We start from the raw sequence: 21,944 nt of genomic DNA, 5'->3' as shown, positions 1-21,944 counted from the left end.
CACAGATGTTCTTCTTTTGTTGTGGCTTTGAATCCCGAGATAAGCAAATGTTGCAACATTTCAAAATGTTTGTCTTCTGAGAAAAAGATAACACACAGCTACATGCCTACCATTAAGCCTGAAATTTTAAAGACATAAAATTGATGAGCATTATGTGCAAATTCCCTTTAGAAACAGCTTATGTGATTCACTCTTCCTACAGCAAAAATATTCCATGCCAGATTTGTTACATTAGACACAAACATTGTGCCTGCATAGATACCCCTATGGTGGCAAATGGGGCAGATCTCTTCCCTCCTGCATTCATCTGTCCACAACATTCTCAACCTCTACTGCATAGGAACAGCTGCAAAAGCCAGACCAAAGGTCCATCTGTCCTGCATCCTCTGCATAGCAGTGACCACGAGGCACTGGTACACACTAGTTCAAGGCACAGTGGATGCATCAAGTGACGCTTCTTCATTATATCCTCCCAGAATCCAGAGAAATAGAAAGGAAAACGACAAAGAAACCTTTCACATAGTGGCTAACTTTTAGGTTTCTTTCTCTGGCTTAGAAAAAGGTAGAGAGTTATAGAAAGCCAACATTGTTCATGCTGAACAGGCAGTGCTGAATTACTGATTTTTAACAGTTAGATTTGTTTCTATGAAAATTATCCTCAACTGATGGTGAGCAAAATAAGTCAGTGGCTTTCAGGCTACGTACACAATCAGAGCCTGCAGCTGCAGAGGATGAAATACAAATGTTGGGCTGTTTTCTTTCGACTGGTCCAGCATCTGTAAAAAGTCTTATTAATATTTAGAATGATTCACTCTAATGGATTTGCCAAGCGACAGCCCTTATCTGGAGATAGCATACTGCATGAAATCAAAATGGACAAAGTATGTCACTGCTAATCAGATACACAGCGGGACTTGAACTCCTTTCAAAGCAACCAATTTCTTACAGCATCTGCTGGACAGGTGACCTACCTTTGTGATGATCTACAGCTGCAATGCACCAATGACAAAGCCTTTAGTGAAATAAAAGGAAGGAATCTCCCTTGATATTAAAGGATTGCTGCTTTTTTGTTGTTTGCATTTAAATGGACATTATTTAAGAGCCTGTCTCTATGGGCAAGTATTTTTATTCTAACATGTTTTGATCTGGCATAGCCCTAAAAACCAACAAATCATTACCACCAACCTTCTTGAAACCATCTTTTCCTCATAAGCCATCTCTGCCAACAGAAAAACCTGCAGAAGCTAAAACAAGGTAGGACAAGAAACAGGTGTCTCAAGCCCATCACTGAGCACAAAGCTCTAGGCAATGTGAATGTATGTCCCATTTGATAATGCTGCTTTCTGGAGATACCATCTTCTCAACTCTTTCCCTCTACCAAGCCCTATAGTATTAGTTGTTTAGGCATAGTGCAAAGTATTGTATATAACGGGATTCAGGACTATAAGCCAACTCAGACTGTCGAGGCTCAGACATACCTATTTGCTTGGCGAGTTATTTTAAACTATTCCAAGAATGCAGATATGCAGATTTACACACCTCTTACTCTTGTTCATCTAATGTTCCACAAGAAAGAGAAGAGAAACAATTGCTGGTTTGATTCTGCCTAGCCATTCTGGGTTGCCCTTCATGCTCTGAAGGAATGCATTTTGCGGAAAGGATAGGAAGGGCTGTGGTCCCCAGGACATGCGCTCCTCATCATGCGATGCCACCATGGGGGAGAGCACAGACTGGTACCCTTCCCTCTCAAGTGTAACTGCATCTGCTCCCATTGGCAGGGGCTTTACACTGAAAAGCCAAAACAGAAAGGATGTGATTTTCAAGCAGTGAAATCAATGTGATGCCAAAAAAAGATGAATTAGACCTATCGCATTTATTGAAAAATGTGTTTAAAAAAAAAAATCTGGATTTGTATTGCTAAAGTTCTAAAGTTCAAGCAGAGAACACAAAGAAGGAAAGCAACTATTAGGTGCCAATACTCCAGCTGCTGGGTGATTGCATATGTGTTTACATAGCATTATGCCTCAGTCCTTGCTAAGCCAACACTATCAGACATTTCATGACAGTTTCAGTTGGTGGAGTAATTAGGGGTTGCTACTTATTTGGGATTCTGACAGCTGGAACAAGCTGTTGTGTCTCCTATCAGACACCAGTAAACAACAGTCACTTTGTGCTCCACAGCAGAAGTCAAAGATGTCTGACCAAGTCTCTTGACTGTGTACTATATAAAAAAAAAGTTCTTTCAAAATAATGCGTCTCTGCAAGACTTAAAAAGCTCTAGAAAAATATGGATCAAGATATTGGTTATAGCTTGTATATCCTTCTTTTAAACACTGCTATTATCTTTCAGAATTATGCTATTATTGCTCAAATAATGCTCTCCTTTCCACTCTCCAGTCTAAGCTCAGAAGGTTTTAAGAGGCTTCTGTCCATTAGGACTCTCTTCTGTACAAGAAGAGGATATTGACTGGGCTCCTGCTTCAGCATACAGGAAAGCAGGAATTCCTGCTGGATGGGCTTTATAGATGTTACGGCTAAAGGCAAAGTTAACGGTCATTAAAGAGAATGAAAACAACAAATGGTCATATGAAAAAGGTCAACTCCTCCTCTGGGGGAGTGTTTTTCTCTCTCCATAGTACAGGAAACCTGAAGAATCGTGGGTCCTAACTCAGGCACCTCAGCAAGATGAGATGGACTGTAATTCCTCTAGGGCAGGCCCTCTATCCTGGCATCTTCATGTCTTCAGCTTGTAATCCAGCCAGGTGATTGTAATTCAGTTTGTAATCCAAGCAGGGACCTGAGGACAAACGAAGGACCATTCCACGGCTTCATGAAACAGGTTAGCTCTCTGAGAGGAACGAACAGCAAATCTATTGGGACTCAAATCAATTTTAGTCTTGGTGTGTGAACAGACAAGAGAGCATTCAGGGAAGGGCAGCTTCTTACAAAAGCACAAAATCCTTCCAAGTCAAAGTCAAAGGCTCAGAGCTGGTTGGTTATGACAGTGGACTTCTCTCTGGAAGAGTCATTATGAACAGTGTTAAGGCAGCAAATCACAGTTTACAAATTCAAAAGCAACAACTCATTCAAGGAAAAAAATGCCTTTCTCTAAGTGCTTGTGCACATTATCAGCAAGATCAGAGAAACTATAGCCATTGTTCCTCCTGTGGCTTATTATTCCGGACTCACATTCTGCAAGAGCACTGACATTGGGCAGGAAGCCACACCAGCTGGCCTCCCCTTCCCTAGTGCTGCTGTTGCGTCACCATCCTGACCATTTTCAGTGCCATGTCTCCTTGATCAGACGGTACCTAGCACAGAGATGAGAGCACATGGTAAGCAGCTGCTATAAGGAAGCAGACAGCAAGCTTATATGCATCGTCAGTTTCCTTGCTGATAATGGTGCATCCCACCCCTAGAAATGTATTATTTACCATATGCCCAGCCTTAAGAATCCAGAAGAAAGCGAAGTTCTCATAGGCCTTGTGGAAAGCACCCGTCTCGGTGGATTCTGGAGACACATAGAGTGCCTTCCACCTTTGCTGGCTGAACTGGTCCAAATTAGGCCATTTCAGTTTCCGGATCCATGCCTCCTGGCCTGTTAGAGAGAAGAGATATGCTTGATTACCGATACTGACATAGCAACTTGGGAGTCCCAGTTCAGCTGGATGCCCACCATACTAGATACCAACACAGCAGAGTTAGCGGACAGTCTCTGTGTGCTCAGATTCTAAACTCAATTTTGCTATGCCTAGAAAAATGACCAAGGCTGTGTTCAGGACAAGCTGAAACAAACCAATGGAGGGAAAAGGGAGAAAGCAAACAGTCAAGATGCACGTGAAATAGATTTCTGATTGCATAAGTTGAACGTGTGCCTCTTTAGAGGCTCTGCAGCCCTAGCGATTCTGACATATTTTGCATTATTCCTCAAACACCTTGAATGTCCTGCCATGGAGAAGGATCAGCCACACCACATCCCCCTCTTGGAAATCAGAAGAGACACTGCTTCTCTGTTTGTTACAGTCACTCATCAAGAAGAGCCTGGAAAGGTTTTCTGTTTTCAAGTGCCTGCCACAGGAAGTGGAGGTCAAGACAGCAAAAAGACCAATTCCAGGACACCAAGGGGGGCAAAGCTTTAGCCTACTTCTGAACTACTGGAAGAGTTTACATGTTAACTGCAGCTCAATTTTAGCTCAAAATGTGATAAACTGGAGCACCACTAACTGCTAATCTGTTTTGACAGCCTAAATACTCTGTTTCCTGATTTATTGATTGCTATGTTGTTCATGAAGGGCATATGAGTATCTAAGTGGGCAATGACAAATAAAGAATAAAGCCTTTCACAACATGGGAAGATGTTTGCACAGTTTGTAACTACAGATTATTTAAATCAGTAAGAAAAGGTGATTGGAAGAGAGCACGGCAGTCTCACAGCATGACACATTTCAGCAACACTTGGCCTGGCTCCCAAACTGCCACTTGATCAAGCCTGCATCTTGCAAGCCGCAAGGGACAAACAAAACCCCTGAGTGGCCAAGATGTGCAGGAGCCTACACATGTTACTGAGCAGCAGGTGTGATCACTCTTCAACTGCACCCTCCCTGATTAATTACCAACACCCTTGTTCCATCTCACCTGGCACCATGCTCTCTGCTGCAGGCCACTTAGTGAACAAATCTGTAGCCAGATATGACCTTTGCCCTAGAGAACAGGATCTTCAAGGCACAGCAGAAGAGAGGATAATCATGTATTTATTCATCTATCCTCATTCTTCATTTATGAATGAGCATACATACGTACGTATATATGTGTCTATCCATAAGAATTAAGTGAACTATTAGCTACCTACTTACTAATGGGCTTAACTGAAACAAGCAATTACTGATGTTACAGATCCATTTCCCAACAGTGTAATGGAGGTAAAGGAATTGCCTCTCTCAGAGGGGTGTAAACAAAACATACTAAGAGCTGCTCATTTATGACTGTAGTATTTAAGCATTGCCAGTTGTATAGGAGATTTGCACAGAAAACTGGAGAGATCCAGGTACCAACTGGTACTTCACATTCTGCTTGTCACGTGTTCTGTTCCCAACCCCAGTCAAGAAGTCCCTTACCCATGGTGTCAACAATGAGATCCAGCTGCCCATTATAGACTGTAACATTGACGTTGGCTGCCAAAAGCTGATCAACAATATCAATGACAGGTTTCATGAAATCCTCAGCCATGTTCTCAAAGACATCTTTGGACTGACCTGGTTGGAATCAGAAAGACGACTGATCAAGAATGTCATCCCCAAGCTGGGACAGAAACTGGCTAAGGGTCCTAAAATGCCATTTAAGGCTGCATAAAAAAAACAGTCCTAGCCCAAAGAAGCAGCAGCCAGTAATTTATGAGTCTGAGGAACTAAAAAGATCCAGAAAGCAGCCATGCTCCCACTGGAGCTCCCACACAGCATTGTTAGCTTCTGGCTCCTATTATACACATACAGGGTGCTGGCATCAGTCCTTTAAACCTTCCTTTCTGGCAGAAAAAAAAATGACAGGAATTTCATCAAGATTGCATGAAAGACAGAAACCAGCTGCTGAGACACAAGAGGATCTTCTTCCTCCCCCTGTATTTTTAGCTGCTTGACTAAAGACAGATATAAGCAGCAGAATCAGAGCCAGAACCACGACATCTGCTCCCACGGGCCTGCCTCATACATGTTAATTTCTGAGAATGAGTCCTCTTCTTAGGCCCAAGAATAATGACAATTTAATGTGACCGCTTACTACAGTAAAGTATCTTCCTACAGACTGCAATACTGTAAGAGACAATAGTACGCTCATTAGATCCACACTAGCGAACAGGAAAGTACCTCCCCATTTCACAGAGTCGGGAATAATTTTTAGTTTCTTTCTGATGGGTCCATTCATCAATTCATTTAGGCTGTCCTTATGCATATTTTTGACATGGCGCTGGTAAAGTCCTACTGAAAAAGAGAACACACTTTGATTAGTGGCACATTTAAGACAGTCATCCTGAACAGATAACAATTTTCAGTGTTACAGTCATGGCCAACAAACTCTTTTCTACTGAGAATGCAACACCACAGAAAGAGATTTGCTTCCTTTTACTATAAACCACTTATTTAGGTCAGGGGATGATATGGGAAGAACCCAACCATCCATTTCTACTTTTGGCTAACACAGCACTTTTGCAGGGGACCAGGTTCTGCTTTAGCCACCTGGTACAGACACGATTTCTTCTCCTCAGCAGACGTTATTTTGAGCTGCAATGCTTTACTCTTGGGAGTTAACTGTGCCATCCACCTTCCCTGCTGGAGCCAATGAAAAAGACAAAGAGCTCTATACATGTGGTTTTCACATTGATGCATAATGGAACAAAGAGTCTGATAAGACTATTTATATTGATGAGACATTTTTGTGTCATGAAGACAGAACTGAAAGACGTTAAGAAGAAGTAACTTAAAGGTCATAAAAGAATATCACAATTATACTACTACCTTGGAATAATTTGTGCAGGATTTAGAGGTGGAGGCATAATCTATAGAAGGGGTGTTCCACATTCCTATTTATCCCTATGTAAGCAAGAGCAAACACAAGTTCTGCTCAGGAGAATATCAATATCCTTTGGATCTGAAGGCCCCATTTTAAGGATGTGCTAAATTGAGAGTGTAATCAGCACTATCAGAGCTGAAAGTACGCAAATGCAAACATAGGGCCTCAGAAGCTCAAGCACTTAGATACAACTTACTGAGATGGAGATTTTCTTGTTCATTTGATTTCATCTCTGGAACCTCCTTAGTCATGATGTTATAAAAGTTCACATTGTCGGTGTTCTGAAAACACAAGGTAATTTCAGTAACACTGTAACAAAAACATTTCTCTGTATGAGGAACAGACTCTCTTTTGGGAAGAAAAAAAAAAAAAAAAAAAAGAAGTAAGTCAGTCCTAAATAAAGGACCCTGTGACCTGCCACTTTACCTACACGTCAGGAAGACATTTATGGAAAAACTTTGGTTCTACATTTGCATTGACAGTGGGGAAGAGTTTTTTCAAGTCTATATTGTTCACAGACAGGGTGTGCCAGAGATGCTATTTACTTCTCTGAAACGAATGTGAAGCTACAGGAAGCCTTACATCCTGCAAATGACGGCAGATTCTCATTACCCATTACCCACAGGTGCAACGCCAGATGATCCTTTCAGATGGTCTCTTCTGCTAGATCTAGTCTAGCCTGATGCTGCTTCTTGTGCAACATCCTCCCAACCTACAGCCCTTCAAAATCTCAGATGCTTCCTCGAGAACATGGTGATAGGTATCAGCCACCCCTCTTTTGGAACTGCTAACATCTGGATGAGTCCAAGAACTGTAGAATGGCAGCTCTGATGCAGACAGCAGACTGTCTGCATCCAAAGGACAAGTGTGATCAGTTTTGCCACTACAGAAGTTAGTTGAGGTTCTTGAAGCCCTGCTTTATTCAATTTTTGAATCTTTAAAGTTCTGATGCATAGGTCAGAAATCAGGTCACAACAGCAACCCTAGAAGAACTGAAGTGCCTGCACCATGACAGCAATATCACAAATGAGAGGAGAAGACAAGCAGACTTGACGAGAAACACAAAATGGGAACAAGTTCCTTCCAAACAGTAAGAAGTGAAACCAACTATGTGCAAGGCACTGTCAGTTACAGAATAAAACAAAAAGAGCGCGAGAAAAGGAAGCAGCTCCAGATTAGTCTTTCAGTTGGAGGAAGCCAGGGCCTTACCTGTACTAAAACAAAAACTCAAGAAAGAGTGAGATTTTGGAGCAACCCTTCAACACGAAAAACAAGAGCAAAACTTTACCTATCTTTTAAGCTAGAACTTGCTAAGTAACAAGATACAGTAACAGGACGTAACTTGAGGTTCCTTTCAGCCCTGTGCACCTACTGTAGTTCTTTAAATGGAGATCTATGCTTAATTTGGAATTTGTGTCCTGCTGGATGCAGTTTTCAATATTCAGAAGAAAGCTTTCAAGGACACATAGCTCATTTAAGTAGAAACTGGGTTCTATAGAAATCAACAGGACTAGTTGCATGTTAAAAATTAAGCATCTATTTAAGTGATGTGCCAGGTGGAAACCTCGATGCGATACCTCAAGCCCTTGTCGGTCACCCTACCCACTGCCTCTTACAACCACATGGTGGTGCACAGCAAACAAATAGCTCTTCTACATCAGCACTGGGATAAAATATCTACTGGCAAAAATGACCGGGAAGGGGCTTGGATGGGGGATTCACGCCACATCAGTACTCATAGAAAGGATAACCTGAAATTGTGTGCCTCCCCAAGCACCAGTTTGTTATTTATGCTGGTCAAAGAAGATCTCACCTCTTCAATGACACCTTCAGCCTTGCCCCAGAGCTCAGTGGCCAGCCCATATTGATTTTTATTTATTGCATCCATTATTTCTGTGGCAACAGCAGTCACCTCTGCTAGACCGTTATCATCAAGGAGAGACTGTAAGACAAACAAAAAGGAGGACAGCTTTAATTATAATTTCACATTAATTTCTCACTAACAGTCTCCATGTATTTGAGGTTTTATTCTGGCTAAGAGCTAACCTTAAAAAAACCCATCCATTTATACTATATGGCAGTACAAGTAATCAGATGAGGACCAAGAGTTAAAGAAGGTACTTACAGTGCTGTAAAGGTAGGGTCCCCAAGACAGCACAGAGTCTAAAGAAACAGAACAGATTTCAAACATCTAAGTTTTTGACATATGATTTCCTTTATTTTTCTTTATTGTAGCAAGAATGATTGTAACAAAAATATATAGAGATGAATTAATCAATAAAAAAGTACTGTCAGCTCAGCCCGAAGGTTATGTACCACAGAGCAGGTTCCCTACAAATCCTGAGAACCAGTAAAGGCACTGCAACATCGTTAACCGCCTAAACATTAATCAGTGAAATTTATTTAAAGCAACAGACATGTTCTTATGAAAATGTTCTCACCCCAACACTGCAGCACACTGCTAGAACCTGGGGGAGATCTGACAATTGAATGGGCATTGTCTAAACTGATGTCTGCAAAAGTTAGGCGGGGGGGGAGGAAATCTATTATAAAAAGTTTTTTTATATAACAACAGATTTGTTTTAAGGTCTCAAGGATCAGAGGATCCCAAGACAGGAGTTTGCTTGATATCGTCCCATGCTGCAGAGAATCGGTGAGCCTGCCCTTGCAAATCTCACTGAAGGACCAAGAGTCCTTTAATTTGTTTTTTGTCCTCCACCAGACACACACCCTGTCTCTTCCATGTCTGTGAGCACATCAGTTCCTCAGCACAAGGTCTTCTTGTGAAAAGAAAGAGAAAACCTCATCTGCAACCTTGTGAGTCATTTGGTGGCCACATTTGAAGCACAGTACTCTTACCAAAACACCTCAGAGGCTGCAGAGATGTGTAGGGACTTTTCACCACCACTCCACTTCAAATGCAAGTATGGTCCTCACTGGCTTCTCATAATCTAGATACATTCTAAAGGTAGATACTTGCAATGTTGAAGTATTTCTTTTTGATTTACCAGACTCGCTAGAGATTTAATTTACTTAAGGCAGGGCTGGCATTTTTGACTCTAGGTACCCATGGAATGGTAAAAGAACCCCAAACAACCAACAAGCAAAACAACAACAATAAACCACCCACAGTCTGAGGATTTTAAACATACCCAAAGGAGAAATCCATGAGTCCCCAAGAGCAGTCCCCATAAAATTGCACTTTATGGTTCCTTTTTGAACAGCCTTGATGAATAATAGGAAAACCAAACCAAAACAAAAAAAAAACAAAAAACCAACTTTTAGTTAGATATTCATGACTCTAGAACCACTTTTCTTTCAGTGAAAAAAATAAGTAGCAATCTGAATTAGGCAGCAGGGACAGTGTATTTCAAGAAATATACATACGTGTAGAACATCATGTTTTAAAGTGAAAAGTGAACTACATCCCCCAACTACTTACCTCATGCAGTGCTAAAGCAATGCCAGCAGCCATTTTACCTCCATAAGATTCAGAAAATATGTAGAATGGGATAGTCTGGAGAGGGAGGGGGAGAGAGAGAGAGGCCACACAATGAACCCATCGGACAGAGGGGCAGAAGATACCTCCAACCACCTCTCACATCCCACAGAACCCAGGCACCGGCTGTTCCCCTCTCACTATCAAACACTGGATATTTTTCTGATTCTAAGCTGCAGATAAGATTCCCGTAACATCCTGATGTAATTACTGGGAGAAGTTTTGAAGCAGGCACTTCAGTATTTTGGAACTAGAAACAGCTGTGATCCTGCATTCTTCTTGGACTACACAATAGACAATAATCCACCCCATTGCTTATCTAACTAGTACCAAATTCAAGATACCACTTCTGAATTGTGGGAAATAAGAGGCAGTGGTTATACCTGCACTGACTCCCATCAAATGCATGCTACCTAGTAGCAAACACTGCCCATCTGGAGGGCTGTTCAATAATTCTTTTTGAGATCTGTTTAAAAGCAAACTAAAATATGATTCTAACCAAGAATTCAAATCACTTACCTGGAATTCTGTTCTACATGTGAAGAATTCTCCAAGAAGGACCATCATATCAGAAACTACTGTGGTAAGGTTTTTGGCAAACAAGCTACAATCATCCACATAACTGAATCCAGTGCCCACAGGATTATCCACAAACAAGATACTGGCTGCCTGCAACTGTACAAGCAGAAAGCTTGTATGAAACCTCAGTCCAGCACCAGCACAAACCTTAGTTTTGATGGCACAAACGTTTAACTGAGCCACCAAATCTCTGGCCCTGAAAGAACCTGCAGAAAAATTAGATGCAAGTCCAAAAGAGAGAATGGTACAGGTGAGACTTGCCTGTCAGAATGTAAAATAAGGTTTTTCTTTTGGATTGCTGGGCTTTTGTGCAAATCCCATAGTTGTATAGTTACAAGTGTACACATAAAATCAATACATCAGCACTCAGACAGCTATCACGGCTCAAAGCAGTAAGACTCACAAAGAAAGAGGTACAACATAAGGTCTTTCAATTTGCCCAACCTGCAACAAGAAAGGCACCCAGACAATCCCAGTGATCCAAGGGCAGATCACCCATACCATCTCGACAACTCCCGAGTAGTTAGACTATTGGTAGCTTAGAGCACAGATACATTTCATTGAATAAATACCCACCTTCATAGGCAGCTGTAATTTGTCTTCCCTTGAAGGCCATATAGGACTTGTAATCATGAGCCACTGGTTATACGTTGCCAGCTGCCCAGAAAAACCTCTACGACTTGTGCACAATGAAGCTATGATCTGAAATAACATCTTTCTAGAATTTCCCTGCTCTCAGTTTCCCAAAAAGCTGCAATTCACAAGTTCATGGAAGCCCAGACATATTCCATCAAATCAAATGAATAGTTCTATTCTTCAGTTCTTAACAAGGATATTAATGCAAGTCATTTCATTAGCCACACTATTTTAAGACAAAATATCATAGTTCTATCGAACGTTAAATTGTTCGATAAACTGTTCTGTGATGACAGCAATCATCTGCTTACACAAGCAACAAACATTCTGCAATCAATAACTAGAAGCTAAACTCTCTACTATACCCAGGTTGTATTTCTTGGTTTCATTTCTTTGTCTAATGGGCCAATCTCTTCAAAGTTCCCAAATCCACAGCCCGAAGCTCCTGGGCCTCCCTGTGGGGAAATACCAAATGACAAATGAGTTAAAAGGCAGCATGGTATAGGTATGATAGATAGGAGAAAAATACACGCAAGCCAGTAAGTAGAAGGACAGACTGTATATTTTTTTTTTAAATGGCTTTTGCACTACATGTTAATTTGCAAAGAAGGCTCTCTTCCTCATCGTCTTTCCTTATGTGTAGATGTGCCATTTCTGAAAGCAAAAATTTAAACAGTGAAGCAATTACCCACTTGTAAAAGCATCTAATGAGTTGCATGCTATGTGAGCACAGTTTGAAAACCCTTTGCCTTATTCCCTTAATACTGAATGCAAAAGTTAGCTATCTACAGAGGTTTGCAAGTCATTAGCTTTATCAGCATGTATAGCGTGTGCATTTCTCTCTGAGGAAATAACCCAGAAAGAAAAAGACGGAGTCATCAAGGGATTATAGTCAACATCAACTTCTGGAATGTACTGCTGGAAGTGAATGTGGAGCACACACTACTGCCTTTTATCAAACTGTGACTGCATGGGACCAATCTCTAAACAATCAAAGTCTCTCTTACTTGTTTCCATTTGGAAATCTTTCTAAATCTCTGATCATTTTATCTGCTCTCTCTGAACATTGTTTAGATTGTAAGCTCTTCAGGAAAGGAGCTGTGACGCTACAATGTACTTGTAGTGTCTGGCACAAAAAGCACTATTGGTGTGTGAAAGGTAAGAACAAGCTCTATTTCTGCAACTTAACTTGATGGAAAGTGAGCAGTTGAGGGCACCCCACAACTGCAGAATGATATTTTCATTATTTCTTCCTGACTCTCTCTTTCACAAGATGTATCATATAGAATTGGACAATTTTGAATCCTATTTCTGTAGAGCTGAAAGATACCTATCAGACTGAACCAGGCACAGATGGAAAGTTACTGTTTAAGTGTCTTTCACCAAACCTTACCTGAAGCCACAAGATAAGAGGTAATTCTGTGAAGTCTTTGGTTGGGTTATTTGCATAGTAGAGCCACCAGAACATGTGGGCCTTACTTCGAACTTGCACATATCCCCACAGCTCTTTGGGCTCTTGGGATTGCCTCAGAACCACACCTTGGGGAGGGAATAAAAATAAAACTCAGCTAGGTAAAAAGGCTCAGCTTTGAGCTTTCCACCAGATTTGTTCCAAAACATTACATTTCAATCTTGGGTGTGATAATTATAAGTGCTTAAATTAAAAAAAATTACTGTAAGCAACCTGCCTATACTTACACCCACACACATAGCTGAGTTATCATCAATGAATGAAGTTAAGCGTGTAATTTGGTTACTTATCAGTGCCTGACCTTACCTCACTGAAATTGCAGCCTAATAGCTAGGATAATTTTTTCTTTTTTTTCTATCAGGGAAACATTTAGTCTTTAGAAGGCCTGGGCTGAAAGCACAGCCCCACTAGGCACGATGGATAAGTCACACTGGCTTCAGGGGCACCAGGGCTCCTTCAGGGATCCAACACTTCGGTCCTAGTCTCTGGGAATACCAAATCATTTTACAGTCCCCAAGAAGAGTAAATGCAGGACAGACAGAGGGGTCACTTCTAAACAAACCCAAGACCTAATCCTAAACTCAAGTCAGTAGAGTCTTGTCAACTTATGCAGTCAGTCTATTCTCCATCTAGGAGACAGACACTTTCCCAGGAACAGACCTTTGAAACTACATCCCTTAACCTCCTCGACCACGACAGAAGGCAGCAGTCCACAGATGCAGCAATAAGGCTTTTTCAAGCCACAGCACCCAGTCTTTGCTGATCCACAGGAGTCAGCGCCGAACAGGTTATATCAGTGTGGACAACATCACACTTTCTTGATCAGCCCTCGCTGCCACAGCGGTGACACCTTGGTATGGCCGTTTTGCTCCTTGCAGCCCCCTACCCAAAGGGTCTCCCAGGTAAAACACTGCCCACGAGCAACAGGCCTGGGACCTCTGCTCCTGTCAGCCAGCACCGCAATAATCTCACGCTTACAGGCCCGCTGGCATACGCGGCTCCTTCATCATCTCCCGCAGCTGCCAAGACACAGAAGGGGGTCTGGGGGTCTTTTTCAGCAAGGACAGATGACGGCTCAGGGTAAAACCGCCATGAGAAGTGCTGCCCTGGTTTGTGGGGAGCCTCTCCCTCCCAGTTTACCCAGGTGAATCAACTGGGATCTGAATTTCCACGTTCCTGCTCCAAAAGGGTTCCCCGGGGCTCTGGGGAGCGCAGACCCCAGTCGGCCGGGGTGGAAGGAGACGACTCCCGAGGTCACGACAGTCCCCGGCAGAGACACGGCGACAGCCCTGCGTGGGACCACGTGCGACCGTCGAGCTTCTGCCACCCCCTTCGCCACATCCCGCCCGGCTACCGCCCCCGGCGCGGCGGTGGCGGCCGCGGCTCAGCCCGGGCCCTTCCCAGCAGCGGCCGCGGGACGCGCCGTGCCCGGAGGCCGTCGCTCCGGGACCGCCCGGGGCACGGCCGCGGCGCAGGGCAGAGCCTCCCGCCCCGCCCGTCAGCCCGTACCTGCCGCCAGCACGGCCAGCGGTAGCAGCCACAGCCCCGTCACGGCGCGCGACAGCCCCATCCCGCCAACAGCTTCAGTCGCCCGCGGCCGCGCTGTCACGCGCTCAGGGACCAGCCCGGCCCCGCCCCGCCCGCAGGGGGCGTGGCCGAGGCTCGCGCACCGCCCGCCCTTTTTGTCCCACGCGTGGCGCCGTCGCCCCCTGTCGCCACTTCCCCTCCCCCCGCGCCTCCTCCGTCTCATCCAAGATGGCGGCGACCGGTGGCGGCCCTGTGCGGCTGCGGCTGCTCTTCGACTACCCGCCGCCAGGCAGCCCGGGCTGCGCGCTGTGCTGGCTGCTGCTGGAGCCCAGCCAGGTGCGCCTCGTCACCGACCTCGTCAGCCTCATCCGCCACAGGTTCGGCTTCAGCCGGCGGGCCCGCCTCAACCTCTTCCTGGAGGGGGCGCTGCTGCCCCCCACCGAGAGTGCCCGCCTCGTGCGGGACAACGACTCGCTCCGGTACGGCGGGGGCTGCCCGGGACAGGGCCTGCGCCCAGCCGTCGGGGCGGGGGGAGGGGGGCGCTCCTTCGGGTCCTCCTCCGGGTCCTGGGACTAGCGCAGCACCGGGGGCGGGGGAGGAGTCCGTGTCCGGCTTGAGACGCGACACCTCGCCGCGGGAGACGGATGGGGCTTGGCGGAGTCGTCCCCGGGGAACCGGAGAGGTGCTCTCGGGCCCTTCCCGCGGTTCCCCGAGGCGCAGAGCGGGCGCCGGCTGCTCGCAGGTCCCGTTCCCCCGAGCCGCCGGTGCTTGGGAAGCCCCAGGATGTCTGAAAGGGGCTGGAGAGAGGCGCGGGGCGGGAAATCGGCTCAGGTGTGGGAAGAGCGCGCTGCCTCCGGCGCTCCCGCGGCCGGCCCGGAGCTTTTACGAAGACCTTGCGGCAGCCGCGCCGTCAGGTGAGGGCTCTGGAGCCTGGGTTTAGGGTGGTAACCCGTGCTCTGGAGACCGCCCCGTTAACAGGTGGCGCATCCCAAAAGGCAGCCTTACCGGGGCTGCTAACACGTAGGGAAAAAAGTGTTAATTATGCTGAATGGTGGCTTTTTTGTGTGGTGGTTTTTTTTCTTTGACAGGGTGAAGTTGGAAGAGATAGTCACAGATGATTATGAAGAGATAGATGATGGCTTCTCTTACACACCAAAAGAAGACAAAAAAAGACATAGACAAAAGCAGGAAGAGGAAGAATTCTCTAAAAATGAAGAGGATAGGCATAAAAGGGAAAAGAAAAAGAATAAACATAATCCTGAGTATCCCTCTTGTAGGGAAGAGACCTTTGTAGGTATTTTGGACTCTCAAAAAAGGTACAAGAAAAGAAAAAGAAAGGAAGAAGTTAGTGGAAGAAATAGACTCACAGAAGGTAAGGAAGAGAGCTCTACTGACCAATCTAAAAAGCTTAAAAAAATGGAGAGGGAGAAGCAGTTGGCAACAAAAAAGAAGGATGAAAAGCAGACAAAGGCCACTGCAACAAGGATGGCTTTAGAACAGGCAAATGACAGCTTTTCTCTAAATTCTGGTAAAAATAACATCAAAAGAATCACAATACAGTCCAGAAAAAAGAGGGCGGGAGCTTCAGATTCTTCTAGCACGTCGTCTGACAGTGACAGCAGTGAATTGAACCAAAAGCAAAGTAAATCTTCCCATAAACCTGTAGTGGCAACACTTCCCAAAGACAAATCCCAAGCTGCTGCAAATTCTGCTGTGAAAAGTGTTATTTCTAATAAAGTGACTGTAAAGTCTAACACTGAAAATTCCACTAAGACTGCAATTAGTAAAAATGCTAAAAAATCCCAGTCCTCTAGTTCAGATTCTGACTCGAGTACAGAGGATGAGGAAGTGGCAACAGCACAAGACAGTACTGCAAAGGAAAAGTCACTGCCTAACAATGCGGCAGCTGGAAAAAACAGTACCACCAAGGCTCCCAAAGCAAAGACCTCTTCAGAGTCTGATAGTTCAGATTCAGAAACAGTTGTTATTAAAAAACCCGCAGCAAGTGGACTGAGTAATTCCATAGTAAGAAACTGTACTAAACAGTTGCCAACCAGTGTTGAAGGACCACTTGCCAGCCTGGGTCGTGGAAGGGGGCGTGGAACAGGAGAGGATAACTTCTGGAGAGGACCTAGGGGCCGTGGGTTTCGTGGGATGATGAGGGGCCAAGGCCGTGGGAGAGGAGCAAACCCTGGCTTCTTCTATAACTACAGCAGTGAAGGCCAGAAACAGAGGCAGTTAAATGAAGCTGCGACAAACACTTCTGTTCTTGTCCAGGTGAGTGACTTAATGCAGTCAGAGGTCACCTTTCTCTTGCAGCTTTACTATACAAAAAATGTATAGGATGAGAGTAATTCGTAAAAGCAGAAATAGATTAGTAAGCATAAAGGTTGATCTTAACTTAGCAAATCTGATATTTACTGTATCTCCACTTAGCAGCCTGAGGAAGTGTTTATGAAACAATATTTAAGTGATTGCATTACACATTTCAAAACAAAGCACTTGGATATGTACATTACTCTTCTCAGAACTTCTTACAATCCAACAGCATAAACATTGTCTTCTGTTTTTATTAATACAGTAATTAAATCCATGGGTTTACTGTTTATTTCACAGAATCCTGTGGAGGTCCCCAAGAGAGACTATAGTGTGTTACCTCTTCTAGCTGCTCCACCACAAGTGGGAGAAAGAATTGCCTTTAAGGTAAAGAGCTTGTGAAATACTGAATGTCTGCGGGCTAAAATTGTTTCATTTGGCCACTGTAAGTTTTGGAGGACGTGCTACAGATAACATAGTTCTGACAACGAAAAGCTTACACTGAAGAACTTAATCTTACATTGTTCTGGGACCGTTATCCTAGAAGTATAATAGTTAGGAAGTAGCCTTCATCCTACTTACTTGTTCTTTTTTAAAAATTTTGTTTTAAACTTAAGCAAATGGTTCAGCACACATCTTGTGTCTAATGTTTGTAGGCATCTCTGAAAGTGTTCACTCCTCTCTTGCTGTCTTTCTAACGTAACAGTTTTCCATACAACAGAAACTGTTACAGTTGTATAACAAAGAAATGTTGTCTGCACTGTCATTGCAGTGTGAATTTCCATGTACGTTTGTGCAGCAACTCTCTTAACTAGCACACAAGTCAGTTCACAAATAATAGAATTTTCTGGTTGCACCTTTACAAAGTCTGTCTACTGTGGGCATATTTTCAAGGTTTATGTTTAAATAAGAATGCCAGAAAGAAGCGTGTCACCCCTCTCTTTCCCACATGCAAGGAAAGTCAGTATTAAAGTTAGAGGCTCTAAAAAGAAAAAAAGAAAAAAAAAACTCTATGTGTTACTTCTCTTTGTAGTGTTTCTACAATATCATTGTGAATCTTACCATACAAATAACTACACTGCGAAATAAAAAAGTAAATGAAAAGGAAATCACTGCAATTGCAGAGACTGGGATCCATCTCCCTGCTCTCCTCTCACAGCCTGACCTGAACGTTAGTGCTTTGGAGCAGTGAGTCCTGAAAGAATGCCTGGGACTGTGATCGGCATCAGGATCCAGGAGTGGGAGGCTTGGTTCTTGCACCTTCCTCTTGCTGAAGAAACCATGTCTGGGTCTAGGTGGCATCATCAAGGATCAGGAAAAGTTGTAATTGTTATTTGTATTTCTTTCAACAGCGCTTGGAACTAACTGAAAATTACAGTCCTGAAGTTTCAGACTATAAGGTACTGTTTTTCTTTCCTCCCTTAATTCACTCGCCACACTATTATAGGTGAGGTAAGGCTTAAATATTTTGAGGTTGTGCAGTGTTTTACTTCTCATCCAGTTGACTCTGCAGGCTATTCCTGGTGTAGCAGCGAAAATGAAAACTGTAAAACCCAAAACTAATTAAAAATTTGAAAGGCATAGCAGTTATTAAAAAAACCCCACAAGGATTATTAATGATCATTAGTATTTTAGAGATGACAAAAAATGCAAACCTTCAAGTAGAAAAATGTAGCTGTATTTGAGTCTACTGCTGTTTGAAGTCGAGGAAAATTCTTGAAATGGGTGCAAGTAAATTTTTGTAGCTACTTCAAATAACTTGGTTTCTGGATAATTACTGATTTAAACTACAAAGACACTGACAATGAATAACTTTGGCTTATTGATGCCAGTAACTGCAGATTGCTGAGCTTTAATACTTTGCAGATTTTATACATAGAAAGAGAAAAATCTGACAGATAGATGTACTTCTAACTGTGATCAAGTACCACAGTGGTTGTAAATTCGGAATAGTTATCCAGTGCTGAAGAGTATCTTACCAGATTCTTTTCTTGTTTCTTTATGAAGGAGGGAAAAATAATCAGTTGGAATGCTGATAAAAAACAGATTGAGCTTGAGATCCTTTCATTGCCAGCAGGACAAGGTACGTACCCTGGGACACTAAATGCTTGTTATGCACATCACTTGGAAAACAGCTAGTCCAAAGCACACTTCATGTTTCAGGAGTATTTCCAATTTGCTTGGGTTCCTTTTCAACACACCCCTTCTTCCCTCACTCCCTCCCCAAAAAGTCTCATTTAAATGGAGAAGTTCTAACACTTGCTGTTTGTATTGAGGATGCTCATAGGTATTTACAAAATGAAATTTGTCCGGTCAGTATGAGTGGTCAGTAACTCATCGCTACTGTGGTTTCATTTCCTGAAAAAAATTTAAATCATGATACCAAATTACAGAGAAAATTTTAGATCATAATGCCATTCTTTGCGACGTCAGTGATGCCGTTGTCATCCGTGGACGAAGAACTGAGTCCCTGCAATGGCGAAGTGCACTTCAGAGACCTGAAACTATGAATGTTTCTGAAACTGAATGTGTATACTGCAGTTGCCATTTAATCCAGAATTAACGAATGATCATCACATGAGCATTTTTCTCAAATCTAGGCAGCATATTGTTGATTAACTTTTTAATGCCTATAGTCATATTAGATAATTGCCTTAATTTTGGTGTGTAGTATTCAGTTCGACCTCAGATTTTTTGTTACAATTATGAACCCAAACACCCAACTCAAACAAAAAGTGTAAAAAAAAAAAAAAACCACAAACCCAAACAAAACCAAAACAACCTACAACTGGTTTTGATTAGCTTTCTAAATATGGTAGACATTTAAACTGTTTTGTTTATAGTTAATGGAGTTGTTTGTTTGTTTTGTAAGTTGCTAAAGAGCCAGGGAAATTCGATCTGGTTTACCAGTCTGCAGATGGAGCGGAACTGATAGAGTACGCTGTTCCTCAGGATACAAAGGTATGTGGGTGTCCTGTTCTGAAGCCTGTTACAGCTTTTGCACAACTGATACATGCCCTGCTTTATGACTCTGTTCATCTCAGTGAGACTCCCTTTACAATAATGCATCTGATTAAAATAAATGGAAGCAAAAATAATAGTTGCTTCTAGCAAGAATGTGCATGATTACAAGAATCACCTCTTGCATGTTATTCAGTTAACCAAGTTCAAAAACAGTCATCAAACCGTGTAACTTTTTGTTTTGGGTAATAAACAATATCATGTCTAGATAGAGTATCTGTTCTTGCGCAGTTATCCATTTCATGCACTGTCTGTCTTACCTGCATCTTTCCTTACCCAGGACGTCAGGCAGGTTGAGGTTCATCAAGATTGATGAATCACAGGCAGGATCTGTGGCCTTTGTTCAGTAGTGCTGCTGTTCAAGCCTAGACAAAGCATAATGTAGGAGAAATTGCCTCTGCCCGTATAGCTTGTACATGCTAAGGACTCTTTTTGGGGTTTGGTTTTTTTTTTTTCAGATAACTGAAAGTTGGGATGCACTGATAGAGCCAAGACTGATTGTTGAGCCTCCAGTTAATGGATCCATCATTGAAAATGGAGCAGTCTGAGCTGTGAACCAATGTAAATAACTGTACAGACTTGTTTTGTGACATGCTGCCTTCTAGTTCCGAGGGCAGCAGGTGCATTGGTGGGTATTTTTAATAAATGGTTTTAAAAAGAAACTATGCCAAAATAAAAAGAAACACTTTTTTCTTAGGATACCTTTTTATGTAATACAGGAATACTTTGTTTATAATAGGAAGTCTTTAATTTGGCTCTGCTGAGGTTTTTTTCTTAATAGAAGCTTAATAACAATTTTTTGTATCCTACTGCTGTGAGCTGGAACGGTTTGATCAAAAAGATAAAATACAACTTTGTATCGTCAGTAACTCTGTTTAACTATCTGGGTTTGGCTAGAGCTGTATAACTGCCATACAGACATAGCTTGCTGTAAGGATAATTAGAAACAACATTTAAAAATTAAATATAAATATTCTTGATGTGCACATCTCTTCCTCTACAGCTGCAGAGCATGATACAAATGCCGTGACCTTGCAGTTATTTACAGGGTTCACCTGAACATGTCAAGAAAAGCTTGTGGACTTCAAGCTTCTGTAATTTTGAGAGGCAGATAAACAGTATTGGTAGCTCCATGTTCCCTAGAACCAGTGGAATATAACATGAATCCCTGGCAAAATTGTGTCCCGGTGTGTTAATCTGTGTAGGCTCTGTGAAAACCTTTTTGTTTGTTTGTTTGTTTGTTTGTTTTAAAGCAAACCCTTTTGCCCTTTTAAGTGCTGAAGTTTCTGTGCTGCCTTTCTTCTTTCCTTCCTAATAGCCAGGTGGTGGCAATGCACTTCACTGACACCTCTGCTAATTAGCATTGAGGTAGCACCTCATACCCCTGTAGTACTTGCATCTTGCCAAGTCTTACAATTTAAGATAATCCCTGTCCCTGGGTAGTTGACTCTTAAAACAGAAGACATGGGAAAAAACCACCCTACATAAAAAACGCCTGAAAAATGATACATCATGGTTTAGCGAATGTGTACTCTGACTAGTGCACGATAACATTAATGTATTGCACACCTTTGCATTATCCCTATTAAAATGTTTGTGAAGGAATCATTTTTGTATGAGTAAAACTTGTCTATTGCAGTCTCTTCAGTTGCCATTACTTTATGTTAAAATTTGTTTTTTAGAGAAATGGACAGTTGGATTCATGCATGGATATTCTTGCAAACGGGACAAAAAGAATATTCCAGACACTCTAGCACAGTCATGCTGAGACAGTTGGGATAAATGGAAAGATTTTCTTCTGAAGGGAATCATTAATTTTGAATTCTTACAAAATTGCAAAAACTAAACGCAAGTATTTCACAGCATTTTAGAGCAGGATTCACCCTTGTTCCATTGCCTACAGTGCATTTTGGCTACAAATTGAATGGGTACAGAGTCCCTCTGGCTGTGATGAATAGGTGATGTGAAAACAAATATACCCCAGAGAGGATGCTTTGAAGATAAAATCTTGAGTTCTAGTTATCCATTATTACCAAGTCCGGATGAAACTAATGTTTCAGTGCACCATTTAAATCAAGTAAATGCAGTCTGAGGGAGCCAGATGACTGCCCTCCCCATCACACCCAAGCACCTTCCTCTGACGGAGCCACGCACAAGGTTCCTCAAACCTGGGGAGCTGGGGCAAGGCTGGGCGCTGAATGGGCAAGCAATGTGGAATGGGACAGGATGTGCACGTGAATCCCAGAGGGAGCTGGTGATGCTCTGAACAAACCCTTGCTGCTTGCTTTCTGTCTCTGGAGTTTGAGGGTGTCTTGCGAGCACCTTTGCTGGGGC

The 21,944-nt window shown here is 42.9% G+C and overlaps 2 protein-coding genes across 2 annotated transcripts; one reads left to right on the top strand and one right to left on the bottom strand.

The window, feature by feature from the left end:
* Positions 1-3,245: 3,245 nt before the first annotated feature.
* SCPEP1 (serine carboxypeptidase 1) lies at positions 3,246-14,437 on the bottom strand (the record flags this gene model as incomplete). Its single annotated transcript, XM_082008079.1, is given in 14 exon segments — positions 3,246-3,311; positions 3,435-3,598; positions 5,115-5,252; positions 5,859-5,972; positions 6,758-6,842; positions 8,375-8,503; positions 8,687-8,724; positions 9,714-9,786; positions 10,004-10,078; positions 10,580-10,735; positions 11,641-11,730; positions 12,669-12,814; positions 14,256-14,403; positions 14,405-14,437. Coding segments are annotated over 14 exon segments (1,455 nt in total), but the record flags the coding sequence as incomplete, so codon positions are not given.
* A 64-nt stretch (positions 14,438-14,501) lies between these two features.
* Positions 14,502-20,395, top strand: COIL (coilin; the record flags this gene model as incomplete). The annotated part of the gene is made up of 7 exons (XM_082008016.1): positions 14,502-14,752; positions 15,362-16,550; positions 16,890-16,976; positions 17,942-17,989; positions 18,597-18,672; positions 19,462-19,550; positions 20,069-20,395. The coding sequence occupies 7 exons, from the start codon at positions 14,502-14,504 to the stop codon at positions 20,156-20,158; spliced, it is 1,830 nt and encodes a 609-aa protein (XP_081864142.1). The 3' UTR covers positions 20,159-20,395.
* Between the last annotated feature and the right edge of the window lie 1,549 nt (positions 20,396-21,944).

The sequence above is a fragment of the Phaethon aethereus genome, assembly GCF_964289735.1.
Source record: "Phaethon aethereus genome assembly, chromosome: 18".
In the NCBI taxonomy this organism is placed as follows: Eukaryota; Metazoa; Chordata; class Aves; order Phaethontiformes; family Phaethontidae; genus Phaethon; species Phaethon aethereus.
The sequence above is the reverse complement of the archived record's forward strand: the minus strand, read 5'-3'. Positions and strand labels throughout refer to the sequence as shown.